Source organism: Zeus faber (assembly GCF_960531495.2).
Source record: "Zeus faber genome assembly, chromosome: 12".
In the NCBI taxonomy this organism is placed as follows: Eukaryota; Metazoa; Chordata; class Actinopteri; order Zeiformes; family Zeidae; genus Zeus; species Zeus faber.
Window position 1 is genome coordinate 29105990 of NC_137196.1, and position 13657 is coordinate 29119646.

General features: G+C 43.8%; 1 protein-coding gene across 2 annotated transcripts in view; it reads right to left on the bottom strand.

Annotated features, from left to right (window-relative positions):
• The window catches only part of LOC307238511 (disco-interacting protein 2 homolog C), a 153026-nt gene that overhangs the window by 18903 nt on the left and 120466 nt on the right, over window positions 1-13657 (bottom strand). Inside the window, exons 9-20 of one of the 2 annotated variants that reach the window (XM_080011516.1) lie at window positions 13231-13322; window positions 10492-10602; window positions 9530-9653; window positions 8273-8382; window positions 7173-7275; window positions 6476-6540; window positions 6058-6151; window positions 5498-5617; window positions 5013-5127; window positions 3191-3330; window positions 2376-2512; window positions 2045-2253 (exon numbers count right to left, since the gene is read on the bottom strand). In XM_080011516.1, the coding sequence (XP_079867642.1) occupies window positions 2045-2253; window positions 2376-2512; window positions 3191-3330; window positions 5013-5127; window positions 5498-5617; window positions 6058-6151; window positions 6476-6540; window positions 7173-7275; window positions 8273-8382; window positions 9530-9653; window positions 10492-10602; window positions 13231-13322 (1420 nt within the window). Of the gene's footprint in view, window positions 1-2044; window positions 2254-2375; window positions 2513-3190; window positions 3331-5012; window positions 5128-5497; window positions 5618-6057; window positions 6152-6475; window positions 6541-7172; window positions 7276-8272; window positions 8383-9529; window positions 9692-10491; window positions 10603-13230; window positions 13323-13657 lie in introns of both variants that reach the window. The other variant, XM_080011517.1, reaches the window with a different exon arrangement.

Here is a 13657-nt window from a genome sequence, read left to right on the forward strand (position 1 = left end):
CTGATGCAGGCACATTGGAACACACCATATGTCCGATTGACACAAAACCAAGTACACACATGCAGGCGAGCCTGCTCTCATAATCCAACTGGACAGTAACTTTTTATGTAGTATGTAACGCGCCTGGCCACCTGAACCTGTGATTATTAGGGCATCAGGCAGACCAGACTACGGTGTATGGATATTGCATTAAGTGCGAGGGACGTGGATCCTATGGCTGCCGAACATTCTCATTAACATTCATTTGGAGATCTGTTCTACCGTTTAGAATCATGTCGCTGACGACACAGATGTTCCCAAAGGACTAAAATGCACTCAACCCAACTTCATTATATTTTAACTGACTCTGTGCTGAATCCTGAAAATAAATACTATCACACTCAAGGTCTGCAATGAAATTGTAATGAAATTAAATATTTGTTTACAGCAACACAGATATTGATTCATGTTTAATAACTAGGGGTGTCACGATTCTCTAAATACATAACTCTATTTGACTTCCAATTTTAAGCTCACGATTCAATCTTTTCCAGCACTGAGGGCGATGCCACTGTTAGACTATCGAGTCTTGATTTGTAAAGAAAACTCAACTTTTATTTGAGTAATAACAATTATAAATGGTAATGAAAATATGAGGATATATAAACAACACACCGGAACAGTTAAGAGCTTTATCAAAACTAGACTCTAGAATAACAAACAATTGAACATTTACCATGCTATTAACAGTTTACACATTGGGTTTATGTCCTGACAACTGTCATTTACATTTACAAATTCTTCTTGAAGAAGATGAGTATGTTCATGTTCCCTGGAGAGAGGGCTGCTCTTTGAGCTGTCACAATGTCCCCTGCTGTTTGGAACTAGGAATGCCACATTGAGGAATTTTTCCCACAGATTAAAAAGCTCACGACAACGCCGGTGGTACCGGTAACACTCGTCAGGTGTAACCCTAAGGTCTAGAGCCTTCTTTGAAATCTGACTCCACTAGAGTGTGGTGCGACTCTGCTGCGCAAAAAATAGAATTAAAAGCAAGCTCCACTTCGAGAAACAAACAACGCCGCCATGATGAATCCATCGCTGCCTGTCCAACCCCGAGCCAGCCCGCAGTGACGCAAAACATCCCCGGCAGGAAGCGGGGGTGTGGGCTGCCTGTTGTGGGTGGCCTCAGACCCAGAGCATGATTACTCCAACTCCAGATATAAACTCAATATATCGGACAATATTACTGTGGTATGGGGATGGTGTGGATTGAGAAGCCACACCTGTCCTGGGTCTAGGTAATTGGGGCCCAGGGTCAGGGTGGCTGTACACCTGTTACTCGTTGACTGGTCTTACGGACAACAGGTAAAACCCCCATCCCCACACACCCACACAGGAGAGGAGCCCTTGACACATGTCCATCTGCTCCAGGGCTTTTTCCACCTCGCCCACTCTCTACAATAAACTTGTATGTCTGCAACACCATCGCCTGTGTCTGTGCCTGAGGGCCCTGAAAACGCCACTTGGATGGCATGTGGCAGGCGAAACTGCAACTGAAATTTTCTACTTTTTATTTTATTTGTTATTTTTTCCTAGGACATATTGTCTGCTATCACCGGGTGCGTTGCATTACATTTCACTGCATATATGTATGAAAGTATGTATATGTATGTGACAAATAAAAAATCTTGAATCTTGAATCTTGAAACCTGCTTGTGATTTCGAAATCGAACGGTCATTTTGATTGATTTTCGATTCGGTATTGTGACACCCCTACAAACACCACACATTTTACATATTCCAGCCTTGGAATTTCCTGGGTGTCTCGAGACCCCACGTTGAGAACCACTGAAGTTGTGGGGATGGTTTAATAACTACACAGAATACAGTACAGACACATTACAGTACAATATCGTAAAGGTACATTAGAAATGGGGCAAAATCCTGCAAATGATGCTTGTAACTATATAACTGCCTCAAAGGTTTGGCTCAAACCGCGTCAGACTGGCTTACACCATGCACAGCTTTCCAGGTCATGCGGTACAGTGTCGAAGCCACGTACCTCCCCCTGTAGACGAACTTCATGGGCTCCACAGCCAGAGCGGTGGCCACGATGTCATCTGCGTTGTGCCGCCGCCCGCCGACTACCATCAGGCCGTCCATCTTCCCAGCCACGAAGATGATGCCCCCCGTCCCAATGAAGCCCAGGAGCCCGGTTCTGGTGAAGGGGAACTCGCTGATGGGGGATCCGCTGTTTGACATGGGGAACACCTGGAGGCGCAGTGGTGGAAGAAGTACTTTCATTTAAGTACAAGTACAAATACCCTGACATAAAAGTAAAAATGTGAAACTTTCAGTAATTGGTATGAACCAAGCAGTCCTGGTTTCCGGACCTCAAAGGTGTTCTTGGTCATGCCCGTTAGGCCGTAGTAGGACGTCCCTGTCGCCACGGAACAAATGCACAGTTCTCCAATCTCGTCGGTTCTACAGAGCTGTGGAACGCCGTCTGGTCTGACAACACACATCACAGCTAGAGAGAGGGAAAAGAGGAGAAGGAGAAGGAGAGATAAAAAAGGAAGAGTGAGTGCCATGGATACATAGATGTACATAATTACAGGGAATTACAGAAATGTCTTTATCGAACACTTCCTCTGCAATTTTGGTTGAACTCGGGGTCGTTCACTGAAACCAAAGATTCCAAGACGCTGTGTTATGACCAAGTCCAGGCTAAAGCTAAGCAGCTACAGATTTGTGACCTAAATCCCTGTTTCACAGCTCCTGGCAGTGTGTTTGTGTGTGTGTGTGTGTGTGTGCGCGCATGAGAGAGTGAGCCAAACACTCCCATAAATTGAGCTTATACAAAACAGATGCAGCAGCCCACATAGTGCGGAAAAACATGTGCTCTGCATTTGCATCAGTGCGAGACACACACACACACACACACACACACACACACACACACACACACACACACACACACACACACACACACACACACACACACACACACACACACACACACACACACACACACACACACACACACACACACACACACACACGTCATGATTCATCATTGAACCTGGCCATATCTGTATTTCAATAGAAAGATTGAATAAAAAAGTATGAAAATAAAATTAAATCATTTCAGTTTGAAGTTAGAGTTAGCCTCCGTCCAGCCTACCTCCCTCCCCCGTCCCCACCCTACCTCCAGGCATGACGGAGCCCACGTCCTGCAGTGTGAGGACCGACAGCTTCTCCTCGGTGTCGACCCGGATCACCCCGTGGCTCAGTCCCTGCATAGAGAGTACCCCACGGCCGGGTGCAGCGCCTATCTCTTCCACCGGCCTGCAGGGGGCGGCAGCAGCAGGGGGTGGGTGTGAGGTGAATGGCACTGGAGTTTGAGACGGGGCTGGTTCGGTAAGTTAGTATAATATCACTTATTGCATCGGGACGAGTTAAAAAAAATTGTTCAACTGAGTTTTGTGGTTTAATGAGAAGTATTATTTAAATAGATTAAAAAAAATTCTCACAATATGAGGTCTGAAATACTTAAAAGTAAAAGAGTTTTGCTGTGGTATCACATGTCACATTACCATATAGATTAATGTGGCGGCTTCTTATTCTTTAAAATGGGATTTTGAATTCGATGAGCAGATACTTTGATACAGATATTGTGTAAAGTTTCTCATAACGGTCATGCAAATGAACTCCTCCATGTCGCTCAGCCCTGTAGTGAGGTTGTGTGCGGTGTCTGTGTGCGCACATGTTTGGAAACTGTGTGTGTGTGTGTGTCTGTGTGTGTGTGTGTGTGTGTGTGTGTGTGTGTCTGTATGTGTGTGAGACAGTGTGTGTATGTCTCCAGTATCTTGTTTTTAAGACCTTGGAGAGTTTTAAAGTTCCACGCCTGATAAGATGATTAGGTGCCATTTATTAGGCACACAGACAGACAGACAGACACACAGAGAGAGAGAGAGAGAGGAAGGTGCTATATACAGAAGTGTGTAGATGCGTATAGTGTGCACACACATACACACTATAACACATTTACCCATATCCATCCAACACACGTCTACAGACACATAATTACACACCCACACAAACACACACACAGTCTGTCCCTTTCTGCCCACCTGTCTCTCCCTCTATCCCCCTCTCTCTCTCTCGCTCTCTCTCTCTCTCCCTCCCTCCCTCTCTCCCTTCTCCCTCTCTCCCTCTCCCTCTCCCCCTCAGACAGGACAATGTGGCTCCTCTATGCCGTTAGACGTAATGAAAGAGGAGAGAAAAGTTTTTTTTAAGTTAAGCGTCTGAAAAACCACCAAGCTAAAAAGAGGATTTTTTAAAGACTCCAAACATCCTACGGTTGGTGAAACTCGTCAGGAGCTAAGTTCAGCACTACTTCACATGTAGGGATCTGAGGCGTTGATTAGGTGTTCTGTGCCTCCACGGTGTGTATATATACACCTATAGTCTGTCATTGGGCTTATCTGATGAAGACGTTGCTGCTGTGGGGGAATAAGTACTCATATTTTTTATGTAAGTAAAAGTACAAATACACAGTCACAAAATTGCCCGAGTAAAACTGAAAGTACCACATTGAGATGTGTGTATATATATATATATATATATATATATATATATATATATATATATATATATATATATATATACACACATCTCAATTTGGTACTTTCAGTTTTACTCGTTTTTATATATATATATATATATATATATATATATATATACCATAAATATGAATCCTACTTTTAAAACCTAAAGACACGACTGAGCTTTTTTCTTTGTTTCCAAAACTAGAAGAAAAACTCCAGAACTAAAGGAAAAACTCAGTGGATTCAGTCATGAAATAGTGGCGGTGATGATGATGATGATGATGATGATGATGAAGATGCTGAGAGATGACTAAGTACAGTAACAGTAACTACTGAATCTGCGTGTGTGTGTGTGTGTGTGTGTGTGTGTGTGTGTGTGTGTGTGTGTGTGTGTGTGTGTGTGGGTGTTTGTGCATGTACCTCCTGATAGCTACAGTCAGAGCCTCGGGTGAACTCGCACAGGGACAGATCACCTCCTGCTTTAGACCTTTACTCTGAAAGACATTCAGGAAGGCATCGCAGGAAGAGATGGACCCTGACAGAGAGAGAGAGAGAGAGAGAGAGAGAGAGAGAGAAAGAGAGAGAGAGAGAGAGGTTTTTCACAAAAAAAACTTTTAAATGGCAATTCAGATTTGAAATCAGCAAATATAATAATATACCAGTTCTAAAATGTATGTAAATATCAACGAAAACAATAATAATGGCACGTATATTCCTAATAATTCACTTTTTACATTAATTTTATTGGAAGTGATTCATTATTATCATTATTAGTATTCATGCATTTTTCTCAAGGCATCTCTTGCAACACCTATAGATTCATGTCTTAAGCACATTGGTGAAATTATAAATGTAGTTTTATATGCATGGAAGAAAGGTTCCTGGTGGGGTCTGTGTGGTCTTACAGGGATTGGAACCGTCGGCCACCAGCATCATGCGCAGTGAGCTGAGGTTGACGTCGCGCTGGTCCCGGTGTGCCACCAGCGCCCAGTGCATGTCCCGCGACTTCACACACGCCACCTTGGCTACGCACGCACGCACGCACGCACGCACGCACGCACGCACGCACGCACGCACACACGCACACACGCACACACGCACACAAGCCAAGTGTGAAGTTCTGGTGCCAACACCAATGCTGGCTTTTATTTAAGGCTCCATGATGTGAAAAATGTATTTTCATTCGCGTTTCCCATTTTATGTACCAATTTGCATATATTTAACACTGTTACATAAATTTGCAAAAATAATTATCTTCTGTTGCAAACAATTATTTAACACAATTATTTTTTTCTCTTCCTAAGAAATATGTGTTCAGAGACCCCAGGATGCTCTGAAAAAAGTGTTGCTGTTTAAAGTGAATTAAAATAATGTTTCAGTTCATTCAACCCATATCTTTTTAGGTTAACATAGCTTAAAACGCAAACCTAATTCCTCAACAAATGGAAAAGGAGACTAATATTACCTTTGTACTGGCAGACCTTCTGAATCCAGGAGAGAGGGTTGACCTTCATGAGGGCGTAAGGAATACTGATGACATGCATCATGTTCATCACACTCTGAGTGAGACAGAGAAAAGGTAAATAGTTATGCTTATATCAGGTAGACAGACACACATGGATGACAGACAGACAGACAGATGCTGTAATAGCTACCAAAAGTGGTTCAATTATGTATAGACCCATAAATGTTTTATCAAATGCTATTTTAGTGTGACATTTCGATTCAATTTCTGGTTAACTATGATCACTTTCTTTTGTGTGGCTCATAAATAATTCCACATTTACGGAAAACCTCTGGCTTTGTTCTTCTTAGGTGCGAGAAACAGGGATTGAGGGATTGGGTGAGTTGTATCTAGATGGATGGCTGAGGGTTGATCTTACCGCCTGGATGCCATGCCAGAGCCCAACGTCCTTCTTGAAGTCTAATACATTCACTATGGTCTCAGCTGAGTGAGAGAGGGAGAGAGATTGAAATTATTCAGGATAAAGATTTTACAGTAGGAGTTCAGCATTTGAAAAGCTTCCATAAAAGAACATCGAATTAGGTAAAAAGGAAAGCTCGCTTCATGCTTGTGTCATCAGTTGACATGGCAACCAGCGGAATGATGCTGCACTCCATTGAAATCAGAGGTTGCATAAATCCAACCTCTTCTTCGGAAAAGTGCAAAGGCACAGCCATTTTAATGTCAATATCAAGTCAGAATTTTGGTGCACATCACTCGGGCCCAAGTTTGCCGAGATGACAGACCTAGAGCAACATGGCAGCACACGCGGTGAGCAAAGTTCCCTTTGCAGGTTTTTTTTTTATTTTTATTTGTCAACACCACTAAAATGGAGTTTTAGCTGCTGTGCAGATGCTTTAGAATTCTCAAAGTGACACACAAACACACAATTTACTACTGGCGTCCCGTGTTTTCCAGAGCAGAAGCAACTGAACACATTTAGCTCGGAAGTGGCGGCCCCCGATTTGGAATTACTCAGTTCAGAGTTCCAAGGGAATGTGGCGTGAGCCCAGTTGAACTGTTCTGAATGTGAGGGACGTGTCTGCGACGCCTCCCTGGCCACTCAGCCGCTGTACCTTCTGTGTAGGAGCAGGACTGGGTGAGGGACTGGCAGTGAGTCAACATGGCCTCCCGAGTCACCGTGACACCAAGAACACCACCATCTTTACATGTCTTATACTGGGTGGGTGGAGGAGAGGGAGAGGGAGAGGGAGAGAGAGAGAGAGAGGGCACAAGGCAGTTCATTAGTGACACATCACATTTGTTTGGTTGCTTTGTGCTCTGAATTCGATCTGATTTATATTGAGGTTAATATTCAAAGTCATAGTTTTCAAAGCAACATCTCCCGAAAAAAATTGTTTAAAAAAATTCTTGTGTGAGGTCACTAAATTAGAAAGAACAGCTCAGAACACAAAGTGAAACAATAAAGTTAATATACATTCTATTTATAATGAATATATAGAAAATAAAATTAGATCATAAATGCAATGGAACAGCTTGCATGCATAGACACACACTCTAAAGCGCGCGCACACACACACACACAGACAAAGATAAATTGCTCACATGAACTCCCACACACACGACAAGCTGTTATTAATGTCATAATGCAGAGCAGAGTGCACGCACGCACGCACGCACGCACGCACGCACGCACGCACGCACACACCCACCCCCCAATCATTTTTCAATCACTTCTCTTCTTTCATCATTTGTTTTCTCGGCTCCTTTTCAATTCCTGTCGTAATCGGGTAGAAGCATTCGCTTGCTGCTGCCGCAATTACTGTGACGCAGCTTCAGACCAATCAGAGCAGAGGCTGCGACCAAGCTGCCATTCAACCGTAGGGATGGAATTAGATTTAGTGTGTGTGTGTGTGTGTGTGTCTGGTGTGTGTGTGCATGTGGGGGGGCATTGTGTTTGTTTTGCTATACGAGTGAGGACTAGTGTGAGTCCCTCACTTCTGGTGGGGAGACACAGAATGAGGTCTGTCTGTCTGTCTGTCTGTCTGTCTGTCTGTCTGTCTGTCTGTCTGTCTGTCTGTCTGTCTGTCTGTCTGTGTGTGTGTGTGTGTGTGTGTGTGTGTGTGTGTGTGTGTGTGTGTGTGTGTGTGTGTGTGTGTGTGTGTGTGTGTGTGTGTGTGTGTGTGTGTGTGTGTGTGTGTGTGTGTGTGCTCACCTCGATGTAAGCCGTGTCCTGGTTGGCGTCCTTGATGTGAGGGAACCAGTCTCGCGGCGGCTTGGACAGATGTTTGGACTCTGTGATGAACCACAGCACCTTGGGCCAGCCTGCGCCCCAGGACACCAGACAAACACCCTCAACGTTCAGTCACAGCTTTCATTACGTTTTTAGGTGAGTGTGAAGAGTGCTGGAGTGCAGCGAGAGGAGGGAAGGTCAAAGTGAACAGGGAAATCTAACCATGGTGAAATCTTCGTCTCACAGCGAAGCAGGGGTTCGCACTTTCATTTTTAGGTCCCTACATTTCCACGTCAACAGCATCTAGAGAGCAGGACGGTTTTTCTTCTTTTCTTCCATTTATTATTGTTTTGGAGACAGCACCACGCTTTTTACGTGTGGAAGATCACATTTAGGCCAATAAGCAACAGATGACGTGAGCCCAATAAGAACCTTGTGTACTGTACGTTACTAAACTGACATGACTGGTCAAAGCGCTGATATTCCACATTGCATATCGGCAAACTGTGACATGAAATGAAATGAATAGTATTTTTATTACATCATAGAACATGGGGGGAGCTCCAAATGGATTCTATATAAATGATGAAATATTTCAAACCTATTTAACTACCATTTAGACCCAGGCTGGAGAATGTCTGTAGCAGAGGGGAATGTCTATCAAATATATGACATTGCTGAAAATGGGAAAAAAGACTGAGCAACCTTGAAACCAAACAGGCTCATCGAGTGTTCAGAATGTATCACGTGACAGGGTTCTTGTGCAGAGACTGGTCTGTACGAAGACAAGCAAGTACAGAAACCTTGAGGCTGTCTCCATCTTTGAACGTCCCTGTCATTCCATTGACATCTGAAGACTGTCACTGTCGCAAAGACACACGCCGTATATTTTAAAAATCTGTAATGTTTCATCACGGACCGCTTGCATAAAGGGTTGTGTGCTGCTGATGTACAGTGTCTTCATAGAGAGACAACGCTGCAAGGCTTTTCTGGGGTGAAAGCTTTGTTTTCTGTATGACAAAGATGAGTACAACTGAAATTCATACAAGTGTGCCGAGACCTCTGTGTGTGTTTATATGTCCGTCCGAGTGGTGATATGTGTTTGTATACACTATATATGCTGTGTGTGACCTTTGAACTGCAGGATCTCTACAGTCAGACTATTTTGAACATGTGTGTATGTCCACATTTGTGTGCGTATGCGAATGTGTGTGTATACATGTGTGCGTGACCTCTGACCTTTGAACTGCAGGATCTCTCCAGTCTGGCTCTTGGGAAGCCCTTTATGACAGACATCACTGGTCAGAGCTACAGTCACGCCACAACTCCCCAAGAGGAAACCAATCTGCTGACTGCCTGCGTCCTGAGAGAGGGCGAGAGAGAGAGAGAGACAATTCGAGTCTCTCAATTTTAATAGTAAAGCTGTGTGTATGAAAACAGGGATATGAGGAATACTTGTAGTTGTTAATGAACGTGATCGTGCAACACACACACACACCCACACCCACACACACACACACACACACACACACACACACACACACCCTACTCTTCCATACCAGCTAAAGCAGCTGGTGTGTGTTAGCTTCGCTGCGACGCCTCGATCTCGACAAAAACCACATCGGGTTGTGACTCACCGCTTCGGACCAACACGACTAAAAACGCTTTCTCTGAAGACAGTTGGACCTCGTTACCGACCAACAATGTGCCCTTTCAGCCGTGGCTCTGCGCCGTCTTTACTTTGTTGTTTAAATTTTTGTTGAGTCATGTTTTTGACGCAACCGTTTCTGGGAAGGTTTCAGCCCTGCTGCTTGTTGTTGAGTAAACTCCCTGATGCTCTTTGACATGATACAGGTAACAGGTACAAGGAGGCCCCATCAGCTGTGTTTAACATTTGAAAAGAAGAAGTTAAAAACTAAATATTATGACTTTTAACAATTTCTACTTTTTATTTTTTGTATCTCTATGGGCCTTCATTGTATTTCACGACATGTAAACTGTTAATAATATAAACAGCTCTTACATTTTGTGTAGGTCTTGTTTTAAGTCAAAATTTCTAATCAAAATCTCACGATACAAGTTGCAACATCCAGCCCAAGCGGTGAACTGTGCGGTTACTTTCTTTCTCTTCGATTAGGTTTCTTTCGCTTCCCTATTTCCATCTTTATCAGTTAATAAGACTTCATTGTGTGATCGCCTACCTTCCTGGAGAGCGGCACCTCGATGGGCACGGGGACCACCTCGGCCAGCAGGCAGCCGTAGAAGGCCGCCATGAAGGCAGCCGGGTCGTTGTTGGGGTACACCAGCGCCACCTGTGGACGAGAGGGGAACGCACAGGTAAGGGTTGGTTTCGCTATAGTTATATTTCTGCATTCACAGTGCAAATGTCCATTGTACATCTGATTACAACATATCAATTGTCAAACAATAATTGTTGTTGTTTTGGTTGGATTATATTTCCTTATTTTCCCCGCTATGCCAGTACAGCTGAGAGGAATTTTATATTATATATTTAATATTTTTATCACCAGCTGGACAAACTGTGATCCACCTGGTAATGAAAAATCCTAGCAAATGTTCTCTTCATTTCCTCCTTCTGGACAGTCCACTGTATTTACAACACACTCTGTACGAAACTAGACACACTGTCGGGTACCGTCGGCGAGGGAGCAATCGGGGCGCACACCCGGCCCTGCGGGGCTGTTTCTGAATGCCCACCTCTTACAACGCCACTGCATGTACATGTGTCTCTCTTGAACATGAAAGTAAAGATTCAATCTGGATCAGACAGCACAAACACACGCACGCACGAACGCACGCACGCACGCACGCACGCACGGTCTGGGTGTCTGGATGTTGGCGTGTGTGTATTTGTGTCCCTGTGAGTGTGTTGCATCAGCGAAGATGAAAGAGTTTGGAGCAGATACCATCAGCTGTTATCTGAGAGAGAGATGGAGTGAGAGAGAGAGTGAGAGAAAGTTAGTGAGAGAGTGAGAGAGCGCAAGAGAGAGACAGGCGGTATTGCATTGTTTTGTAAATTCTACCAATGCATTTGTGGTGTTTCCAAGGCAAACCGCAATCAATTATTGAAAACGAAAAGGGAGACAAAGAAAGGTCAGCACAGAGAGAGAGAAAAGGCGGAGAGATAAATATGGATACATCTGGAAGGAATAAAGAGAGTGAGTGAAGGGGAAACATGGAGAGACACAGGTAGATAGAACAAAGGAGAAAAGAGACACACAAGTCAAGAGAAATAATACTCAGCAACCCTACTGATCAGCTGTAAACACACAAGCATACACACACACACACACACACACACACACACACAAATACATACACACACACACGCATACATACATACAAGCAGACAACCACATGCACCCTAACTTTCCATGCCAGCTCAAACCTGAGAGATGATAATAGTCTCTCCTAAGTGCTGGATAATAGCTCCCATGTTGAACTGTTGTGGTGTGTGTGTGTGTGTGTGTGTGTGTGTGTGTGTGTGTGTGTGTGTGTGTGTGTGTGTGTGTGTGTGTGTGTGTGTGTGTGAGATGGCCAAAGGATCGTTTTAAACACACGTGTACGAGACGTTATCTTATGGGGTTAGGTTTCAGAGAGTGAGTTAAAGGTACATAACGGTCGCTGTGTTGGAGACGTTACACCACTCCCCCACTGCCTACTGTCTAGGAGTTAAGATGAGATAAGACATTCAGGGACAGACGAGTTACAGACCATCATTATCATCATCATCTTTCCTCATTCCTTCAGAAATCTGCATTACTGCCTTCCTGTAATGCAGCCTTAAAACATTTAACTATCATATTATGTTAATAATATGATAGTTAGAAAATCCCAGATGATACCGATATCTAGTCTGATAATATGTTATCGATATTATAATAGAAGCGCGTAACGGAATTTAGAGATGCATATTTAATATCTCAAGCACCAACACAAATGTTATGTCATAGCTTGTGGCTAACACAACATTCACACCACCAAATAAAATAACGGATGTATTCATTGAAAATTCATCTGTTTTATATGATTCATTATGTAATAGTGCTGAGTTTTGTTTCGCTGTGAAGATTTATTCATAATCTTGTGTATTTCGATTACACCTCCGGTCTCCCTTAACCGTTTTAATTTGGGCCGTTGCTAGACGAGCTGCAGCGGTGAAACTCATTACCCAAGACAGAGGAAAACATTAAGAATAAGCAAACCTCAAATTTCCCCGTTTGTGACCTATTAGAGAAGCAATAAAACCATCAAAAGACCAGTTTGTAATTTACAGGGAGTGGGAAGGAAACAGGAGTATGGTAATTAAAACGCAGCCTTCAAACGTCAGGGAAAAGATATGTTGCCGTGCCAAGTTTGATTTGGTCCCCGGCCAAGCGGGCCGGGCCGGGCTGAGCCCAGCCCAGCCGAGGAGTAAATCTATCAAGATTAAAGTGGGGCAGGAGACCCAGGGAGCAGCGGCTGAGACACGGGAACGCGGGCGACCATATCAGCGCTGCTCTGCCTGCATGACTAGAGACTCAACGTTCTGGATCCTAGCTGCTCTGCTTCTCAGGGTGGTCTTCTGCGCTCCCAGTATGTCCAGTATGATCACAGTCTGCCACTGGGGGGCACTGGGAGTTGCCCAGTACCCAGTGTTCTTCAGTAAAAAAAAATGATTTATCAGATGATTTATCAGATGTCTTTGATTTTGATCAAATCTTGTTTTACTTTAAACCTCAAGTCAATATAACTATCTATCTAATCTTAAATAACAAAATAGAAATACACATGTGTATCTATTTTTTCAGAATGAGAGAAAGACAGAGGGAGAGGATATTTGAATACAGAAACGCAACATTGTTTATATATACACACGTATATTCAAAGAGCAACACACACACACACACACACATACACATACACACAGTCTCACTCACCCGGTCTCCCGGTCGGATGAGTGGTTCCTGTTTGGATCCCAGCTTGTGCAGGAGATTGTAGGCCACCTTGGTGCTTCTGGACCACAGTTTACCTGCACAGAAAACCCAGAAGCATCAGCACCCAGATCAAAGACTTCTGGGAACCCCACAGAGAGTTCTTGTCATCAGAGCGTTACTAGCACTCTGCAGGACCTAGTGCAATGGATGGAGGTTTTCACTGGGGAAAAAAAAAATTGTCGACAAAAGAAGAAAAGAAAAGCCAGATTAAAATTTATATTTTACCCGGAATTCCTAAAATGCGCGAGAAAAAAAAAACATGTCATGGAAAGCTCAGCATGCACCCTGTTTGGCAGGCCAAGCGGGAGGGCGTCTCCGTAGAAGATTGCACAGATTCTATTACACGGTGCAAATCAAGCCCACCTCATGC